Raw genomic sequence first — 20307 nt, 5'->3', positions numbered from 1 at the left:
CCAGGTGTTTGCGCAAGCGCCACCGCCAGGACCTAAATTACTGCGCAAGCGCTCTGAGACGGCCTCGAGAGCCGGCAAGCGCAGGCGCACTCACTGCGGACAAGTGCCTCACCGCCTCCCTGGAACCAGCTGCAGTGCGCAAGCGCGCAACATCTCCGTTTCCCTCCCTTCAGCCCCTTCAACCCCCACCCCCCCCTTTCCCCTTCAAGAAGCCGGCTCCGGGGCGCGCTCTGCCCTGTGAGGAGGCCAGAGGCCGGACACTGGAGGCGCTGTCTCCGCTCCCGTTAGATCATGTACCAGCCCAGCCGAGGGGCGGCCCGGCGTCTCGGCCCCTGCCTCCGCACGTACCAGGCTCGCCCCCAGGTGAGAGCAGAGGGGAAACGGGGAGGGAGGAGAGGGGGCGGGGAGAGACCCTCCTCAGAGCCGGCGCGTGGGGCGGAGCGCGCGCCCTTAGGCGCAGGCGCAGTGGCGTCCTATCGCCCCTTCTCACCTGTGCAGGGCGGTGCGTGGAGGGGCGAGGGGTCGCGGGGACTCCAGGACTGCGCAACGCGACGTGGCGTGCACGGGATGTTCTCCCGGGTCTAGGGCGTGCAGGCGGGGGTGAACCAGGGACGGTGGGGCGCGGCCGCATTTCGCCGGCGTTTCCGCGGTTACCTGTGCCTGGAGGTGATTTGAAGGACAAGGGGCGGAGAGGTTCGCAGCCTGGCCACGGAGCCGCCCCGGAATTCCCAGGTCCCGACCAGACCGACCTGCCGGCCGCCCTCTGCAGCCGGCGCATCTTACACCGGGATAGCGGTCAGGGCAGGAAGGCCGGCCTGGGTGGATCCGGTTCGGGCCCCTGCGCCGGGCCGGGCCAAATGGCCACGCCCCCGGCGGAGACGGCGCCTCGGGGACCGAGGTACCCGCAGGGCCAGCCAGCCTTCCCGGAAGTGAGACCCCCCCCGCCCCCCAGGGGCTCCCTGAGAGCGGAGGGACCCGGGCTAGGCCTGACTTTGGGTGACCTCCCGCCCGTCGCACTTGCAACGTCGGTAAACCAGAGGAATGGAGCCCAGCCTTTAACGGTCTCGGCTTGTTTGTGTCATTAGAGGAGCCCGAAATGATAGTAGCTTACATTTGCATACAACTTACAGATGACGAAGTTTTATTTAATTTATTACGTCATATGGTTCTCAAAACAATTCAGTGTGGCTTCATCGTCCTCGTTTATAAGAGGACATTTATGAGATAGGCATAGGGAATGAGAGTGCCCAAGGTGTCACAATGTAATCAGAGCTAGGAGAAATGTCTTCTACTTACAGTTGGATGTTTTTTTCTATCACACACTTATCAATGGTGGAGTTTTGTTAAGGGCTACATCATTTCATCCACAGTACACTAAAATCTGTTGCTCCGTTCCTTTGTTCATTTTTCAAAATATTAGGATTCTTTCTGTAAGAGAGGTGTAACTGCCCCTAAACAGTGTTGGGATCTTAAACAAATGTAAATGTATTTACTAACGTTTTTGGGGAAGTACTTGTACCTGTTTCCTCTTGTTTTCAGTAGAGATGGAGATGAATTAATCCCATTTTCCGCCTGTCAGGAGGAGCAGGTGGGACTGGAAGTGTATTAATGAACAGAGTTTAGATGAGGGGGCATCAGGCAGCTAGATTCTTATATTTTTCCCTTTTATTCTTCCTCCTTAGGACCAGCTTTCTCCACGGGCTCTACCATTCCCACCCCTTTGGCCCCCCTCCACAACAACCACTTCTCCATCTTACCTTCTCTGGTCTCCCCCACCCCCACCCATCTGGCTGCTGCCTCGAGCTCCCCCACTACCTCTCCCTCAGATCCAGGCCCTCAGCTCACCATGGGTGGTTCTCCCTCCAGGAAAGGGGGAGGAGGGGCCAGGACCTGAGATGCATAGCGGCTGCTTGGATGGGCTTAGGAGCCTATTTGAGGGACCTCCCTGCCCCTGTCCTGGGGCTTTGATACCTTTCCAAGCCCCTGGGACCTGCCGCCCTTCCCCTGCCACTCCACCAGGAGATCCGAGTATGGAGGAACACCTGGCTGTCATGTATGAGAGACTGAGACAAGAGGTAAGTCAGCTTGAAAGTGGCTTTCATCTGCAGTGAGAAGGGATGTAGGTAATACTTGGAAGTAGAGGGTTAGTCAACTGGATTTTCTTGGAATTAACGAGGCAGGCATGTATATATCTTATAAACATTTCCCAAGGCAAAGATGTTCTTCAGTTTGGATTTAAGGGAAGTTAAACATGCGATGAGATGACTTTTTACTCAGAGGGGAGTAAGGAAGCATCAAAAAGAGAAAACTGAGAAGTAGGATCATCTTTTCTTTCTTACTGGGCTGATGCCTTCTTCTTCCACCTAGCTTCCCAATCTCTTCCTTCACTCCCACGACTATACTCTCTACTCATCGGATGTGGAATTCATCAATGAGATCCTGAACATCCGTACCAAGTGAGAATCCAGGCACGGGTAGGGCCTTGGGGAGGAAAAGCACTGCGTGCTTTCTACTTGATCTTTTTCATTTACCAGAGAAGGTCCTGCCACTTCTCACAACTGTTTCCCGTTCCCCAGACAGAGGCCAGTTTGGTTTTCTGATTATGCCATCATGAGCGATCTTTCCCATTCCTTCTTCCCAGGGGCCGGACATGGTACATTCTGTCACTGACCCTCTGCCGCTTCCTGGCCTGGAACTATTTTGCACAGCTTCGGTTGGAGGTTCTACAGCTGACCCGCCACCCAGAGAACTGGACCCTGCAAGCCCGTTGGCGGCTTGTGGGGCTGCCCATCCACATGCTCTTTCTGCGTTTCTACAAGCGTGACAAGGAAGAGCTTTATCGGTAAGAGGAAGTGAGAAAAGATCCAGTTTCCTAATCCTATCTTTGGGACTCTGGTCTAGTCTTCCAGACAATCCTTGATCTACCCTGACTTGACTGCAGGCTCCTTGAGGGCAGGGATTTTGTTTTCTCTATTTTAATATAACAGAAATCGGGGACTTTGAGTGTGTTAGGAAACCTCTAGACTCAGTTCCTTTTTGTACATTATGTGGCACATGGTAGCCATTCAAGTGTTTAGTGAACAAATGAAAATTCCTGTCTGCTAAGTTGAGCCTCACAACCTTAGGTAGAGTATTTGGTAAATTTCTGGCATAGAATAGAATCCCAGGAAATTGTTAGGCTCAGCCCAAACCAGTGATTCTCAAACTTTGCTGCATGGTGGAATCATCTAAGGATCTTTAAAAAATATTGGTGCCAGACATTCTGATTTAAGTGGGACAGGGTACAACCTGGGCATCAGGAGTTTTTGGAGTTTTCCAGGTGATCTAATATGCAGCAAAATTTAGGAACTATGGCTTAAACAAATGCTTGCATTAAACTTTGGGACCAGTCACCTCCCTCAGTAAGCCTCTCTTTTTCTCTTCACCAGGACCTATGATGCCTATTCCACCTTCTACCTGAATTCCAGTGGCCTCATTTGTCGCCATCGCTTAGACAAAGTGAGTCCTTAGGCTGGGTGGGGATGGGGTGAAGGTGTAGAACGTCCACCAACTGGCATTAACCTCTGTCCCTGCAGCTGATGCCTTCACACTCGGCCCCAACGCCTGTGAAGAAGCTGCTAGTGGGAGCCCTGGTGGCTCTGGGACTGTCAGAGCCAGAACCCAACTTACACTTGTGTTCCAAGACCTGATCCAGGAACTGGGGTGGAGGCAGCACTGAAGACTTCGCTATATACGCACAAGAGGAAGAGGTGGGGGCGGAGGCCGAGAATCTCAGGAGCCAGCTTCCTCCCCTCTTTATTCTTTTTTTGCCATCTCATGCTGTGTAAAGCTGCTGTGTAATTTAACTTGTAAATAATAAAGTCTAAGTGAATATATGAGAATTTCCGTGTCACCTTCTCTGCATCTCAGAAGTTCCCACAAGCTTGGAGCGCCTGGCTGGCTCAGTCAGTAGAGCAAACGACTCTTGATCTCGGGGTCGTGAGTGAAGCCCCATGCTGGGCACGGAGCCTACTTAAAATAGTAATTCTCTCGCTCCATTTCTCTCTCTCAAATAAATAAATAAAATCTTTAATAAATAAATAAATAAAATTCCCACAAGTTTTATTCCAAAAATAGATATTAAATAATGTTACAGAAGGAAAAGGAGCTGGTGTTGGGTTCTGTTTATGTCCCCTCCCCTTTACCCTAGTTCTTCTCGTGTCTTGCCTGTTTTTTTTGGCATTTTCTTAGAATGGGGATCTTCTAGCTCCTTGGCCTTATAATAGTGGGGAGCCACCTCCAGAAGCCAACTGCTCTCAATCTCCAATACCTACAAGAGGAGAGAAAAAATCAGTAGGATTCCCCTTTTTCCAACCTAGACTCTAATGTATGTGTGATCAAAAAAGTTTCTTTCTTCCACCTTTGACTACAGGGCTAGGGGAAAGGTGCCAGGCTCTAAATACTATATACCCCAAGGGCAGACACACCTCTACACGTCATTCAGAATCCCCAGTAAACCATCCCTAAAAAACCTGATCATAAAGACTGTAAAGTACACTCAGGACAGAGATCCCATCTGCTTTGTTCACCATTCTCACCCCAGCATCTGAAACACCAGGATAATAGGCATTCAAATATGCACTGAATGAATATGCAGTTCTTCAGTCTTAGCAGATGCTGACACAACTGTCAAGACACAATGCTCTTCTGTTTTATCCTACCTTATACCACTGTCTTCCTGTTTCTCTGCCGGTCTCAGCAACTTGAACCTGGGTTTTTAGCTTGCGAGGACTCCCCCCCCCCCCCCCCCCCCCCCCGCCCCTGCCATCTTCACTGTCCTGGGCAGGGGAAGGTCCCCTCACCTGTCTCATGAACTCCTTGGTGGTCAAGACAAGTTCATGGTAGAGCAGCCAGCGTGGCTGTTCCTCGAAGAGGGAGGAGTTGGGGTGAATGAACACTGTCTGCCGCTGTTTGACCGTGCGGTAGCCGCTCCGGGTCAGCCGGGCCGTGTGGTAGAAGTAGCCAGCGGTGATGGCCTGAGGGGCGGGCAGGAAAGACAGTCACCCAGAAAGCTACACACCTGGGGACCCTAACACTCACTGCCTTTTTAGTTCAGGCTTCTGGAGAATCAGATAGGTAAGGAATGCATGAAGAACCCATTGAGAAGGAACCCAGTGGTCTGGGGAAGACAGCCCAGAAGAGCACACCTTCCACAGGGTAACAGGGCCGACCCTCAGGCTGGAGGGACTGCTGCAGGCCCCCAGAGCAGCTTTGCTCTGCAGGCGGAGAGGGTGTGGGTGACAGGGAGACTAGGCAAGCGCTGACCTTGCGGACACGGATATAGTCCCCCTGGCAAGAGCTGAGACCAACTTCCACGCGCTCCAAGAGCCCCTCCAGCTGTTCCCGCACATCCCGGGCTCGGCGCATCGATCGGAACTGTACAAAGTTCTCATAGCACCACTGGGAAGAGTAACCACTCTCAGCCCACTGGGAAGACGGTTACAAAAAAAGTGGGAGTTTAGTGTACAGAGAAACAGAGCTCCCCAGGCCTCTGTCCTTCCCGTCACCCAAGCCCCGTGACCTGCGTATAAACGTTCAGCAGAACCAGGTGGTCTCCACCAGGGAGGAAGAAGTTGACCCGGGCGTTGTCGGCATGGACAAGTTTGTCCTTGGGCCGGTAGAAGATGGAGCTGTTCACACACAGCATGGCAGCCACCGTCAGGATCTCTTCCGAACAGCTATACCTGGGGCAGGAAGGGCGACGCATGAGGGCTCCAAGGAAGACACACAGGAACAGACACATGGGCAGGGGAAAAGTGATCGCTGTGTGTAGGTGTGTCCTCACGTGGAGACTGCCGTTGGGACAGTGGCTACAAATCAGAGCGGACAGATTCTGGTGGTGGCGATGGCAGTATGGGTGTCGAGGAGGTGGGCTATCCGTGCAGGTGGGGACAGGAAAGCGCTGGGGACTTCTGAGGGGAGGAAGGACTTCTGCAGGAGGAAGGGGTGTATCGTGCATCAGGGAAAGACAGCACTTCAGGTTCATGTAATGACCTCTGCCCTCAACTACAGCAGAGGACTGGCATTTAAAGGTGGTCCCTCCACAACTACATCTAAATGTTAAGAGCCCCAAACCTTAGGAAGGAGAAAGTCCCCAAACCAGTCCACACAGCACTCCTCACATGTGCTAAGTCTTCCACATCCATTCATGCCCCCAAATTTTGTCTGTCAATCTTACTCATTTGGTAAGTGTCTTACTGCCCCTTTGGAGCCTCAAAAGGGGCAGTAAGAGTTTTCTAGTAACTTATTTGTTAAAGAATAATACAGTAGGGAGAAAAAGAGGAAAAAGAGCAAGGTAACAAAGATGGCGCCATGGCCAGTTTGTGTGCCGGGGGCCCAGCCGGGTGGCAGGGGTGGGGGTGGGGTGTGGCGCTTACTTCTCAGAGGCCAAGATCATTTTAGATAACATGGGGTCCACCGGTAGCTCTGCCATCTTTCGACCAGACTAAGGAGAGGAAAAAGAATTGAGGCCAGTCCTCCCTCAGGTGTCCCTCCACCACTCAAGAGGTCACCCCAACCCCTTCATCCTGCCCCAGCCCACGCTGCCCTCCCACCTCACCGTGGTGAGCTCCCCGAGGTGGTTGAGGGCTCCCAGAGCATATAGCTGCTCCAAAGCCAACAGCAGGGTCTCGTACGGTGGAGGGTCCAGGAAATCAAAGTGCATTAGGTCATGGATCCCTGAGGAAAGATGTGAGGGGCTAGAACAGTTTCTCTGCAGGGATCAGTGACTCTAGCCCCACCTCCTTCCTCTCTCGGGAAGACCGGGGGACCCCAAGTAACCTAAGCTCTTGAGCAGCAACACAACATTGCCCAGGCTGGTCCTCTGGATCTCCGGCACGGTGGTCTCCTCCAGCTCGTGCTGATAGGCCCAGGCCGTGTACAGGCGGAAGCACTTCCCGGCAGCCACCCGACCGGCCCGGCCAGCCCGCTGATTGGCTGAGGCCTGGAAAGGAAGGAGAGGCAGGCCTGCTGACAATTGGACAGGGAAAAGGGAAAGACCAATACTGATGCAGGAAATCTGAGCGGAGGTAGGCTGCTTATTCCCTGTCCTCTAAGCAGCTCCCACAGGCTTCTGGGTTGAACCTTCCCCACGGAGACCCTGCGGGAGCCCAGCCAGGCTGACCTTGCTGCAGGGCGTGACAGTGAGGGATTCCATGCCCGTGCGAGGGTTGTAGCTCTTCTGCTTACAGAACCCTGGGTCCAGCACATAAATGATGCCTTCGATGGTGAGTGACGTCTCGGCGATGTTCGTTGCCACAACCACCTGAGTGAGAGGGTGCAGAGTCACCCGGAGACCCCACCCACCACGTGACCTAGAAAAGTAATCCTGGAAGATTCGAGTAGAGAAGCAGCTGCAGATAAAGGACAGGAGCCTAGGGGATTAGCATCTAAAGTCAGGAGAGGGGGACAAGGCCAGGCAGGAGCGAGGGAGGGGAGGGATGAACAGGGACATAATGTGGAAAGGAAATGGGAGAAGAAGGTTTAGAATTGTTTTCAGAGATGGGAGAGGGGGTCCAGGTCCCTGCCTCCATCTTTCCCACCAGCACTTTCACACGCATCCTCAGCCAGGACTTGCTGCAATAGCCTCCTCATGTGTCTCGCCGCCTATACTCCTGGCCCTGCTGACCTGGCATCATTCTGGCATCCAGATGGCCCTTTAAAAATGTAAACCTGTCACATCACTAACCCCATCCATCAGCGGCTTCCCGTCCTCCTCGACAATTATATGCATCCCCTTAAGGCCCTGAGTCCTCTAGCCCTGGCTACCTTTCTGCCCTCACCTCCGAGCATTACGGGCTCCCTCGCTCCACTCCTGCACACTGCTGCTCCCTGGCTGGGTCGAGCACTCTCCTCCCTCGGGTCCTTGGCATGAGCTGTCCCCTCTACTGGACACCCTCACCTCCCAGATATCAGCCTGGCTCCCTCCCTCACTGGGTTCAGGCCTCAGCTTCCCTTTCACCTTACTGGAGGAGAGGCCCTCCCTAGACCCCAAGGAAAATACCTTCCTGCCATTCCTCACTCCCACTCCCCTGGGGTCAGTCCCCATCTCCTCAGGTGGCACTGTATCTCTCCATAGCACTGGTCACAAGTCAGCATTGTGTATTTACGTGTCCACTGGCTCCTAACTTACATTAGACTGTATGCTCTGTGAAGCTAGGGACTTTGCTCTGTTCATCATTGTATCTTCATTCCCTAGAACAGTACCTGGCATGTGGGAGGGGCTCGTTCAATATTTGTTGAATGGAAGTCTCATCTTTGCTCAAAACCCTTTGATTGCCACCCAATCGTCTAAAGTCCAAATGCTTCCAACTGCTATCAAAGGCCCTCCCCAATCTCAGTCCAGAGTTGTTTTCACCATGTGGACCGTCCCCTCAACCTTCTAGATTACACTCTGACCTCAAACATACCTTAGGCCTTGCTCTGGAATTCCCTACCTTTTTTCTTAAAGATCCAGATCAAATCCCACCTTCTGGCACACCAAGGACTTCCCTTCTCCTCTGCGCCTCCACAGTGCTGACTTACCCAGGCACGCATTTGGCTGTGTCTCAGTTCATGCTGAGTTCATGCTCTCCCCAGCTCTGGAGGCGAGGGACTGACTACTGCTGGGCCTTGTAGCTGCAGCAGGGCCCAGGACACATCTTGCATAGGGCAGGCACATAGTCTCTCTTTCACTACTAGTTGTGTGAACTATAGGGGTGAAGAATGTGGGTTTCTCCAACTGACCTTTCGTGCCCCAGGGGGTGTGGGCTGGAAGATACGAGCCTGCATGTCAGAAGGCAGGTTGGCATAAATGGGTAACACCAAGAGCTCCCGGATTTTGGAGCCCAGGCGGCGGCAGCGATCCTGGAGCATCTCACAGGCGGCCTCAATCTCCTCCTAGATTTGGGATGGAGAGAGCAGTACAGGTCCCGGAGTGACCTAAGGCCCACATGCCAGCTCCGTCTGCCCCTGGGACACATCCTTGCCCCTCCCCCCACGTCTCACACCTGTCCCGTCAGGAACACCAGGATATCCCCAGGGGGCTGGGTCACATGGATCTGCAACACAGACACGACACAAGCCTCCAGGTAGTCAGCCTCTGGAGCCTAGGGAGGAGGAGGAGAGGGGTCACAGCAAGGCCATCTGTTTGGGAAACTTCGTCTTCTCCCAGCTCGATAACCAGTTTATCCCAGTTCCGTTTTGGACTCTCCAATTCCCCTTCCCTCCTTGGGACAACCCTCTCCAAAGGCCCAGGCTTTGCCACCTCACACTTAAGCCCACCCTCCCTGAGGGGAGCACCTTGGTATAGAAGATGTCAACTGGAAACCTGCGTCCAGGGATTCGGAAGACAGGGGCGTCATCAAAGAAGGTGGAAAAACGGGCAGTGTCCAGTGTGGCTGAAGCCACCAAAACCTTCAGCTCAGGCCGGAAGCGAGCAACATCTTTGATTAACCCAAAGAGAATGTCTGTGTGTAGGGTCCGTTCATGAGCCTCATCTACCATCACCACACTGGGGAAAGAACAGGGGAGCAGTGAGCCAGGGAAGTTGGCCAGGAGAGGACAACACGATCCCCTGGACGAGGGCACAGAGGGAAGCAAAGAGCCAAGGGCGAATGTGGGAGGAGGGGGTTCCAAAGAGAAGCCAATCACCCCAGTTAGGGAAGACAAACAGAAAGTTAAAGAAGACCAAGACCCCGAAGTCTGCAGCTCATCCCAGCCTGGAAGACAACAGTCAAGCTTTGGAGGCCGGAAGCCAAGGCCAGGACAAGTCAGACATCCTCTCCGGGTCAGAGTTACGGGTCTGTTAGAGTCAACAGAAGTAAGTGTATGTTTTAAAGGGGAGAAAAAGTGAGAGCAGGCCTCTTTGAATAAGGCTGGGCTCCCCGGGCTGGCTGGGAATGAAGAGCCAGACCCGAGCCACCATGATTCCAACAGCCTAGGAGCTGTCGGGCATCCCTGTTGGCCCTGCTGCCTCCTTCTAGGGACAGGGACCGGGTAAGCCTTTCTACCCCAACCTTAAGAGGGCTCTGCAGGATTTTTGGTCTCCTCCTTAGTTATCTGGGTGCCACGTCTTCTTTATCCTTGCTCAAGTCTTTGGATTTCCAGGTGACAGCCAAGCCTGCAGGAGCTCACCCCTGACTATGCTGGTGAAGTCCCCAGCTGTTCTACAAAGCAGGCTGGCTTGATAGGAAAACCCTACACCCCAAACACTCTTGCACTGGCTAGCCTTCCATGAGTTCTGAGATTTTTGCAAGGCATGTAAAGGCTCAAATCATATTTGTCCTATTGCTCCATTTGTGATCTTCTAAGACCAGAACTTCACAGCCTCCTAAGAGTTGAGAAAGCTCGTATTGCTCGGCTGGCCTGACCCCACCACCAGCCACGCATAGACCCCTTCTCCTCCAAGCCACTCCAAGACCTGGGCCAGAGGCCCAAGAGTGAGGGCCCCAGCACACCGACAGCCCCTCCAATCCCCACCACTCCGGCTCCGTAGTACTGCGCTGAAATCTGTCTCCCTGTAACCTCTCCCATCATTGCTAGTTGTGCTCTCTGGGGTCATGTGAAACAAGTCTGACTTTCCATGTGAACCAGGAGGTCTCCCCTGAGTTTCTCCTCTCTAAGCTGAACATTCTAAGTTTCTTCAAAGGGTCTTCATGTGGCTTTTTAAGTCTCCACAGCACCGCTCTACCACCCTGGTGTTTTCTAAACTCTGGGGAGCGAGGGAGAGGACTTCTCTGCAGTCTCTTCTACCTCATCTCCATGGCACCTGCAGGTCAGTCCTCGGACCGTCCACACCATAAAGATTCAAGAACTGGTAGGCTAGTCAGAAGACAAAGGCCAAACTAGCTGGATGAGAAGAAAGCAGAGAGAGGCCAGAGATTAAAGGAGCCAGAGGAAGGTGCTGAAGGTGAGGAAGGCAGTAGACTGGGTGGAAGAGAAGCTGGTGGCTCTCTTGTGGGAGACGGGAACCCTATGCATACCTGTAACTTGCAAGGTCGGGTTCAGAGAGGAACTCCCGGAGGAGCATCCCGTCCGTCATGTAGCGGAGGGCAGTTCGCTCTGATGTGCAGTCCTCAAAGCGGATGCTGTAGCCAACCTGTCAAAAGGGCCATTAGCGATCGAGATTGGACTGGTGCTCCCTGAAGGGAGTGCAGGCCTAGGGGATGAGGGGTCAGTGCCTGGACCTGTGGTGTGAAGCCCTGCGCAGTGTGGGGTACGTCTCAGACCCTAGAGGCTCCCCTCCCCCCTCAGTCCCCATAGATCTTACCTCATTCCCAAGCTTCACACCCATCTCCCGGGCCACCCGGGCAGCCACACTCATGGCCGCTACTCTCCGGGGCTGGGTACAGGCAATCTTCATTCCCTTCTTTGTGTAACCCTGAATGACAAGAGGTTTTCCCTTGGCTAAATACGCTCCTGGGGGTAAGGGGGGGCACCTGGGTGGCTCAGTCAGTTAAGTGTCTGCCTTCGGCTCAGGTCATGATCCCAGGGTCCTGGGATCAAGCCCCGCAGCTGGTGCCCTGCTCAGTGGGGAGTCTGTTTCTCCCTCTCCCTCTGCCCCCCCACCCCCGGCTCATGCTCTCTCTCTCAAATAAATAAAATCTTTAATAAATAAATAAATATGCTCCTGGGGCCCAAGATAATTCAGAGAAAGAAGGTATAAATGTACAACAGGGCAGGGGAAAAGGAGGGAACAGAAACTGAAAAGCAGACCACCAGGGCAAACATAAGGATGGCAGACCCTAGGGCCCTCAAGGGCGTCCTCACCCAGCCCTGAGAGTCCCAGTCTTTTGGGTAATCACATTCAGGCTCACCTAGATTTGAGTTGGAAAAGGACAGACCAGCTGGGGCAGACCCAGAAGCAAAGGGGAACAAAAAAAGGTGAAAAAGCAGGAAACCGAGTCCTCTGACTCCTTGTTCTTTGGCCCTTGCAGAGGAACGATGGCTGAGCTGGTTGGTGTGGGAAGGTCCCCAGCCCACCATCTATCCGTCTACAGGTCTTTCCGATAGGAACGTTGGAACTAGACACAGACATGGTAGCAGAAGTGAGAACAGAAACATGAAAAGGGTTTGTCCTTATTCTTAAGAAACTCACAATTTAGTGGAAAAGACTAAATGACTAAAGATGGAGAAGCTAAGTGACTACTCAAAACATGTAAAAGGAGGTCTGACAGGACTGTGCTTGTCAAGGGTCAGTGCTCGGCAGCCTGGAGGGTGCGGATAACTGTACCTCCTCAAAGAGATACTGCGGGATCTGGGTGGTCTTCCCGGAGCCCGTCTCACCCTCGATGATGAGGACCTGATGATCAGCAATAGCTGCCAGGAGCTCCTCGCGGAAGGGGAACACTGGGAGGCTACGGCGGACAGCCTGGATGGACTCCTTCTGTTGGGCCTGGGTTGGAGGCGGTGGGCCTGATGGCTCCTGAGGAGAAAGAGGGGCGTGAGCTTCAGGGCCAGCTTCCCAACCTCCTTAGAATGTCCCAGAGTTCTCCCGTTCACCTCGTCGCCCTGGAGCTGAGTGGCCCGGACAAACTCGATGGTCTCCTCTTCCTCCAGCACCAGCTGATACTTGGGCTCCTGGGAAGCAGCATCTCGGGCCCCAAACTTCAGGGATGCTGCCCCCAGCCGGGCCTCCTCCCAGCGTCGCTGCTCCTCCCCAGGGGCGCCTGATTCCTCCTCCACTAGATCCATAGCTCGTGCTGGCTGTGGAAAGAAGGACATGTGAAGACAGAGGAATGCCCTCTTCCCAGGCCTCTCCTTCCCGGTCACTACCCCCACCCACTGGGAAAGGCAAGACAAAGGGGTCAGCCAAGGCACCATCCAGTGCCCTGAAGACTTCCCTCCCCTCAGCTTGGGGAGCAGGGCTGAAGTGGACTCCGCTTTGCCTCACCTGGCCTCGGGTCTCCTCGGGCATGTGGTAACGATTGGTGGCCTCCAGCTTCTCCTGCTCCCCAGCCGCCCGGTACTCTCGGGCCAGATCCCGAACTCGCCGCTTGTATTTGAGCTCCCGCCGTTCATGTCGGCTCAGCTCCACATCCCCAAAAAGGAACTCCTCATCAGCCAGCTCTGCCTCCAGGTCCTCAAGCTTCTCTCGCTCCCGCTTAGCCAAGTACTCTCGGCGGGATTTCTTCCGCAGCTCAGGGACCTGGGTTAGGACAGGGCAGCCAAATCTTCATCTCGCTGGGACAGCAACCCCTTCCTTACCTGTCCGTAAGAGTTACAAATTCCCTGACAGGCCAGCAGTGGCCCTTGGCAATGTCCAACCTGACTAATGGTGTGCCCCAAGCTGGGCCCGTCTGAAAGCCACACACTGACCCTACACACTATCTTCTAGCAGCACAATCCTGCTGGAAGGTCCTTCTGGACAGCCTCACCATCTTTGTCAACATAGATACACTAGGGCAATTATTTGAATATTTTAGATTTTCTTCTTACTATTTTATTCGACTTAGTGGAAAGGAGGAAAACAAAAGGGCTAATACCAGCATTTAGAAGCACAGGTCTAAAACTGAAAACAAGTGGGACTATTAGAAACCACTGGATGTGGGCGCCTGAGTGGCTCAGTCGTTAAGTGTCTGCCTTCGGCTCAGGTCATGATCTCAGGGTCCTGGGATCGAGCCCCACATCGGGCTCCCTGCTCCGCGGGAAGCCTGCTTCTCCCTCTCCCCTCCCCCTGCTTGTGTCTCTCTGTGTCAAATAAATAAATAAAATCTTTAAAAAAAAAAAAAAGAAACCACTGGATGTGCCAACAGGAGGTAATCTTCAGCCTCAGTTAGATGCTCCCTGGTCTGAAATCAAATGACTATAGTTTGGGAAAAGGGGGAAAATACACTATATACAAAAAACTGGAAGTATAGCATCAGAGAGTGTTATAAAGCAAGATGTAATCAGAAATGCTTAGCCTCTGGGACTAACGTCTCCCCGATTCATACAATGTGTCATCTGGCTTCTACATGTTTCCTTTGATAGGTGCTTTTCGGGACACATTATGGATGATAGTAAAAGACTGGGCACATCCGTAAGGCCTTTCTCAGCTCTCACCATGAGCCCTCCCACTGTGGCAACAGTGTCTCCTCCCTTTGATCAAAACAACGTCCTCTACTGTGGTGGCAAAACCTCATCAAGCCCTCTCCTTGGGGGCCCCAATTCTATTTAATTGCTTGGCTTTTCTTGTTTGTTCTATGAAGACTTAAAAGGAGCTCATGCTCATGATCTGAGTACCACAATCAAATACTCTTTCAACCTGATGGAGGGAGCAGATGCATGTTCTTTTAAAATATGGGCAAAAAAACCAGGGCAATTTGAGGGGCACCGGGATGGCTCAGTCAGAAGAGCATGCGATTCTTGATCTCGGGGTCCTGAGTTCGAACCCCACACTGGGTATAGAGATTACTAAAAAAAAATAAAATAAATAACCACCAAAAAAAACAAAACAACCCAACTCAGTGCAATTTATCAAAAAGAAAAATGATATGCAACTATAAAATACTGAGAAATAAAAATTCATGAGTCCAATGTGACACACATACACACAAAAAATGGGAAAAAAGCTTTTGTTACCAGTGAGGTGACTGTTACATCAAACTCCTTTCTCTCAAAATTAGTAATTAAACGTTTGCTCTGCCTTTTTTTTTTTTAAGATTTATTTATTCGTTTGCTTATTTATTTATTTTTCAGAGAGAGAGAGCATGAGTGGGAAGGGGAAGAGAGGGAGAGAGAGAATATCAAGCGGACTCTGCGCTGAGCTCAGAGCCCGATGCAGGGCTCAATCTCCCAACCCTGAGATCATGACCTGAGCTGAAATCAATTCAGATGCTTAACTGAGCCCCCTGGGTGCCCCATTTGCTCTGCCTTTTAAGAAGGAATTGTAGCTCATGCCTAGTTTTTTTTTTTTTTAAAGACTTATTTATTGGGGCACCTGGGTGTCTCAGATGGTTAAGTGTCTGCCTTTGGCTCAGGTCATGATCTCAGGGTCCTGGGATTGAGCCCCACATTGGGCTCCCTGCTCAGCGGGGAGTGTGCTTCTCCCTCTCTCCCTGCCTCTCCTCCTGCTTGTGCTTTCTCTCAAATGAATCAATAAAATCTTTAAAAAAAAGACTTATTTATTTGAGAGAGAGCGAGAGAGCAATGCAAGCAGGGGAAGGGAAGAAGATGAGGGAGAAGGAGAGAAGCGGACTTCTCCCTGAGGGCAGAGTCCCACGTGGGGCTGGATCTCACCACCCTGAGACCATGACCTGAACCGAAATCAAGAGTCTGATGCTTAACTGAGTCACCCAGGTGCCCTGCTCATTCCTAGTTGTTAAGGAAAAGTTCTTCTTTACATAAAAAGCTTAGCCAATAAATGTAGAAGGAATGTCAGGCTCTAAAAATCACCTTGTTGCAATCCCCAGTGAAATAGCAGATTTAGGAAAGGATTAGTAGTGGTTATGCTAAAACCATTAGATGGGGCGTCTGGGTGGCTCAGTCGTTAGGCAGCTGCCTTCGGCTCAGGTCATGATCCCAGCGTCCTGGGATCGAGCCCCGCATCGGGCTCCCTGCTCGGCAGGAAGTCTGCTTCTCCCTCTCCCACTCCCCCTGCTTGTGTTCTTGCTCTATCTCTCTCCCTCTGTCAAAAAAAAAAAAAAAAAAACCCATTAGATGAAGGGCTGTTGGCAGAAATGCTCCCTGCACTAACAGGTACACAGTCAGTGCGTTCCCCCGATGTGGTGTAATGTGAAGTGCACATCGCCACCCAAGAAGTGTTCTGTCACAACTTTTTAATCTGAGTTGAGGCAAGATTTAGACTCAACTTCCACTTTAAAGGAAGCAGGGCATAGAAGAACTCAACACCAAAAGGTAAGAGTCAGATAAATCCAGAATGTGGGGCATGGTACAAGATGAGAGCGAGAGAGGATAGGAAACAAATAAACATAAGAGGCTGAACCACCGGATGCAATGCATGAAACCTGACTGGGTTCCGGTTTGGAAAGAGCAGGTACTAAAGACATTTTGGGGTAACTGGGGAAATTTTATTGTGCACAGGTTCCTTATTGATACATGAGAATTACTGTTCATCTTCTGGGGTATGACAATGGCACTGTGGTTTTAGAGAACAGAATCTTCATTCTTAGGAGAGACATACTGATGGGATAAAATGCCATGATGTCTAAACTCCTTTAAAAAGCTGAGAAAGAAAAAAAAAAAAAAGCCCACACTTACACGGCCATGGCAAATACTACACATGATATTAGCCATTTCTGAATATTAGTAGTTTCTATATGAGAGTTTATTATATTTCTCTCTTAACTTTCCTGTTTGTTTGAAAGTTTTCATGATTGAAAAGGAAAGAAAAAATAAATTCTGGCAAATAAAAACATTGCGCCCATACTGACAGATGGCTCAGAAGTCTCTGACCACAGCCATTCTGTGGGGTGGGTCCTGAGATGGCTTGGCCAGGAGAGACCTGAGTTCCACTAGGCCATTTTTAGGACATCAAGAGTCTCAAAATTCTTTTGAGAATCTGAAGTGTGACCTTACTTGGGAAGACCAGGCCTTTGGAAAACCGCTTACCCTACCAAAACTCACACCATGACAAGTTCAGTTCATGAATTACAAGGGCTGTGTCCCCATTCAGAAGCAAGAAACTCAGAAAACTAGAGGAAGATCACTAGACCATGTTTGGGATGGAGGGATTAGGTGGCAGGAAGGTATCTGGAATTGGGTGTGCCCAAGCTGACCGGACAGCACACACCTCAGCAGTGGGACGGCTGCCCTGCCCCCGTCCTCCAGCCAGCCCCTTGGATGTTCCAGCTGACCTCTGATTACATCTCCTTAAATCTCAGGGCAAGCTCACATCTCCCTCACGAACACAGTGTGATTCAGATCCTAAGGAGTAAGACGGTTTGTGGGCAGCTTCTTCCCCTCTACAACTTAAGTAAGTCCTTGGCAGGCTCCTGTCAACACAGACCTGACAGCCCATCAGCATCCCCACTGTACTTCCTTTGTGTCCTTTTTCCCTACCCCAAACCACTTCAAAAGAAAGTTTTTTCTTTTGCCTTCTGACGGTTGGCTTCCTGGGCACTAGGACTCACCATGGCTTTCCGGTCTTCCTCGGCCATCTTGAGGCGCTTCTGAGCCTCTTCATAAGCCTAGGAGAAGAAACCAAGAGTGGAGCGCTGTAAGGCCAAAACCTCCCACAGCCACTCCCCCTCTAGAATCACAAGGCTCATTCGGATTTACCATTGCATAAAGAAATGGCCCTTCTCAGTGAGGAATCTCAAGGGCTACAGGTTCGGCAGAGGGTCGCCAGAGCCAGAGGACTCACAATGGTCCTCTTACTATAGAGATGAACACCACCAGAGGCCATCCTGGTCTTCCCAGAGATCAATATCTCTGCAATCACACCCAACCTCAGATTTGACCCAGGGATCTTCCTGCGGATTTACAGAACATGCTGCTCTTATGTACCTTCTTGTCTGACCGCTCCAGGACATTGCGAGTTCGATCCTTGTCCCGCTGCCGAACCCGCTCAGCGAAGGCATCACGTTCCTCCAGGTCCTGAAGGCGCTCTCGCTCGGTCCGCTCCCACTCATCCTCCGACTCTGGCTTCCCAGTCTGCTGTTTACTCCCCCTGCAGCCCAGTCCGAAGGATTACATAAGGCCTCCTAGGAGGCTTATCGCCCCCTCATCCCCTGTCCCATCCTTTCTCATTCTGACTTACCCTGTCTTTCTCTTCCCTTTCTCAGAAATCTCTTCCTCCTCTTCTTCCTCCTCCCGACATTTCTTCCTGAGGTGTTTCCGTTTTTTACGCTTCTTCTGGTGACTGCTCCCAGCTCTACCTACGGTCTCCTCGCTGCTCTCCTCACTGTCTTCCAGCAACTTATAGGATCGGTTCTTCTCCAGCAGGGCTCGTGCCTCTCGCTCGGCCACCCGAGCTGGCTTTTCTACCACTGCCTTCCGTGGTACCTATCAGAAGGGAAGATAATGGGATGTGAGCAACTCCTGATCTCTGCCAACCTACTTTGCCCCATTCCGAATTTAAGGAATGACCTGATCTTAAACCAGCCTTGTCTCTTTTCCCCATGGCTTCACACCATGTTCATCAGCCTGAATTGGGCTTCTCAGCTTCTGAATCTCCTTGCAGTCATTCACTTAACAAACACTTATTGAAGCCTGTGTGATGCACCAGGTACTTACTAGGGACCAAAAGACAACAATCCCTGCCCTCATGGAGTTTATTTTACATTCTCAAAACCAATTCTCAGTTGTTCAGCCTCTGTTCTTCACCACGACTAAGTCATCCCAATGCGAGAACTGATACGCTACAAGAACTGGTTTGCAGAGGCCTGTCATAAGCTTGGCACTGTACCAGATTCCAGAATACATGCTAAACAGATATACATAAAGTCCCTATGCTCATACCACTTAGGTTCTAAACTCATCTCCCGCCAGGCACCAGATGTGACAACCAAAGCAGGCTATTTGCCATTCTATGAACATGCTGAACACTTTCTCTCTTCCATATACTTAACTAAGCACCTGTTCTGTAAGGTGCTGTCAGGTGGGAGAAATACAAAGACAAGAAATACAGAGTCCTGTCCTCCAGGAGCTCACCTTTACAACTTTATTCCTTCCCCCTTCTCTATCAGACAGATTTTGGGGAATCTTTGGGGCTGCTTCCCCTGATCACTACCCCTACCTTTTTCTTTCTTTTTTTTTTTTTTTAAAGATTTTATTTATTTATTTGACAGAGACACAGCGAGAGAGGGAACACAAGCAGGGGGAGTGGGAGAGGGAGAAGCAGGCTTCCTGCGGAGCAGGGAGCCCGATGTGGGGCTCGATCCCAGGACCCTGGGATCATGACCTGAGCTGAAGGCAGACGCTTAGCGACTGAGCCACCCAGGTGCCCCACTACCCCTACCTTTTCTGCCTACAGCACTTCTCACACATCTTTTCTATAGCCTCACTATTCAAAGTGTAGCCTGTGGACCATGGGATTCACCTGGAAACTAGTTAGAAATGCAAAAACTAAGATCCCATCCCGAAACTACCTAATCGGAATCTGCATTTTATTTTATTTTATTTTTTAAAGATTTTATTTATTTGACAGAGAGAGAGAGAGCGAGAGCAGGAACACAAGCAGGGGGAGTGGGAGAGGGAGAAGCAGGCTTCCTGCCGAGCAGGGAGCCCGATGTGGGACTCGATCCCGGGATCCCAGAATCATGACCTGAGCCGAAAGCAGACGCTTAACGACTGAGCCACCCAGGCGCCCCGGAATCTGCATTTTAATAAGGGTCCTGGATGAGTCGCATGCATATTAAAGTTCGAGAAACACTGCTCTACAACATTTAACGCTCCTTGAACTTCTTCCCAGAGCTGGACGTCCAGCACGTAGCACAGTACCCAGGCGACAACGGACAAAAGCTAGGTGCTTGCGAACTGAGCTTGCTTAATTCCCGGAAGGACAGTTAGCCCAGCCTCACCTGGACGAATAACCTGGGGCCCCTCCCCTGCTCCACCTCCTCTCCCGCCACTCCCACGCCTGGCCCCGCCCCGCCCCTCTCGACACCTTGTTCCAGAGCCTCAGGGCGAAGTCCCGCGCTGGCCCGCTGAGGTCCAGGGTATCGGTGTCTCGCAGGCGCTGCACAAACTCCTCGGCCGAGGCGCAGCGCTGCGCGGTACCAATCAGGAACTGGGCTACGTGCCGCTCGCTCAGCCCCAGCACCGAGTGCAGCTCGTCCTGCACCCAGCGCTCCAGCCCAGCCGGCGTCGCCATGATGACCCACGCTGGCCCGTTTCCGGCCCTGAACTGTCTCGAGTAGCCACGCTGGCGGTTGGGCCCGTCGGAGGCCCGGAGGCCTGGAACCCTGGGCTGGAGTCTGAGTTCCGCAAAGGACTTGCCTTAGGACCTTGGGGTTCGGTTTCCGACAGCCCGAAACCGTCTTCCCGGATCGGGGAGAGCGGAAACGGCCGGTCATTTCCGGCCTAAGCACTACGGTGGCCGAGCGAGTTCAAACTTAACGGACCCGCACGTGAAGCTCGGGGTAAAACATTTTATTTCCGCCTCCAGTAAGTCTCTCTGTCGCCCTCTGATGGCCGGCCTGTGAATGCCTCGCTCATTCAACAGACGCTGTGTGCTAAGCACAATTTTAGTTGCTGGGGATATGGCAAGGAACTAATTAGACAAAAATCCCTTACTGAAGGGAGGGGGGGAAGACAAGATACATAATAAATAAAACACATAAGTCCTATGGAGCCAAAAATAATGCAAGGTTTATGTGTTGGGGGGAGATTATATCTCAAATTGGA

General features: G+C 51.9%; 2 protein-coding genes across 7 annotated transcripts; one reads left to right on the top strand and one right to left on the bottom strand.

The window, feature by feature from the left end:
• The first annotated feature begins 145 nt into the window (after positions 1-145).
• On the top strand, positions 146-3881 carry C9H6orf136 (chromosome 9 C6orf136 homolog). Of its 3 annotated transcripts, XM_036120399.2 has the most exons (7): positions 694-898; positions 1543-1588; positions 1683-2075; positions 2368-2456; positions 2642-2842; positions 3429-3498; positions 3576-3881. In XM_036120399.2, the coding sequence occupies exons 1-7, from the start codon at positions 858-860 to the stop codon at positions 3687-3689; spliced, it is 954 nt and encodes a 317-aa protein (XP_035976292.1). In that variant the 5' UTR covers positions 694-857; the 3' UTR covers positions 3690-3881. The 3 variants fall into 3 exon arrangements, with proteins under 3 accessions (XP_035976293.1, XP_035976292.1, XP_077911735.1); XM_036120400.2 differs by lacking the exons at positions 694-898; positions 1543-1588 and adding an exon at positions 146-363; XM_078055609.1 differs by having other exon boundaries at positions 694-1588.
• A 199-nt stretch (positions 3882-4080) lies between these two features.
• DHX16 (DEAH-box helicase 16) lies at positions 4081-20011 on the bottom strand. 4 transcript variants are annotated; one of them, XM_078055602.1, is made up of 20 exons: positions 19568-20003; positions 17720-17964; positions 17467-17629; positions 17091-17147; positions 12911-13165; positions 12520-12723; positions 12251-12442; positions 11288-11398; positions 11001-11116; positions 9319-9529; positions 9027-9077; positions 8764-8916; positions 7163-7303; positions 6820-6982; positions 6599-6717; positions 6417-6484; positions 5561-5723; positions 5305-5466; positions 4842-5015; positions 4081-4309 (listed from the first exon to the last, which is right to left on the bottom strand). In XM_078055602.1, the coding sequence occupies exons 1-20, from the start codon at positions 19772-19774 to the stop codon at positions 4181-4183; spliced, it is 3084 nt and encodes a 1027-aa protein (XP_077911728.1). In that variant the 5' UTR covers positions 19775-20003; the 3' UTR covers positions 4081-4180. The 4 variants fall into 4 exon arrangements, 3 of the variants coding, with proteins under 3 accessions (XP_077911728.1, XP_035976277.1, XP_077911729.1); XM_036120384.2 differs by having other exon boundaries at positions 9027-9125; positions 19568-20002; XR_013441339.1 differs by lacking the exons at positions 4081-4309; positions 4842-5015; positions 5305-5466 and adding an exon at positions 5825-5970 and having other exon boundaries at positions 5617-5723; positions 9027-9125; positions 19568-20011.
• Between the last annotated feature and the right edge of the window lie 296 nt (positions 20012-20307).

The sequence above is a fragment of the Halichoerus grypus genome, chromosome 9, assembly GCF_964656455.1.
Source record: "Halichoerus grypus chromosome 9, mHalGry1.hap1.1, whole genome shotgun sequence".
Taxonomy (NCBI): Eukaryota; Metazoa; Chordata; class Mammalia; order Carnivora; family Phocidae; genus Halichoerus; species Halichoerus grypus.
The sequence above is the reverse complement of the archived record's forward strand: the minus strand, read 5'-3'. Positions and strand labels throughout refer to the sequence as shown.

Coding starts and splice junctions, on each gene's coding strand:
- C9H6orf136 (XM_078055609.1), top strand. CDS start 1,484: ATGTATTTACTAACGTTTTTGGGGAAGTACTTGTACCTGTTTCCTCTT. Junction 1,589..1,682: donor CCGCCTGTCAGGAGGAGCAG/GTGGGACTGGAA, acceptor CTTCCTCCTTAG/GACCAGCTTTCTCCACGGGC. Junction 2,843..3,428: donor GACAAGGAAGAGCTTTATCG/GTAAGAGGAAGT, acceptor TCTCTTCACCAG/GACCTATGATGCCTATTCCA.
- DHX16 (XM_036120384.2), bottom strand. CDS start 19,774: ATGGCGACGCCGGCTGGGCTGGAGCGCTGGGTGCAGGACGAGCTGCAC. Junction 9,126..9,318: donor TTGACATCTTCTATACCAAG/GTGCTCCCCTCA, acceptor CCTCCTCCCTAG/GCTCCAGAGGCTGACTACCT. Junction 7,304..8,763: donor CACCCCCTGGGGCACGAAAG/GTCAGTTGGAGA, acceptor CCTCTCACTCAG/GTGGTTGTGGCAACGAACAT.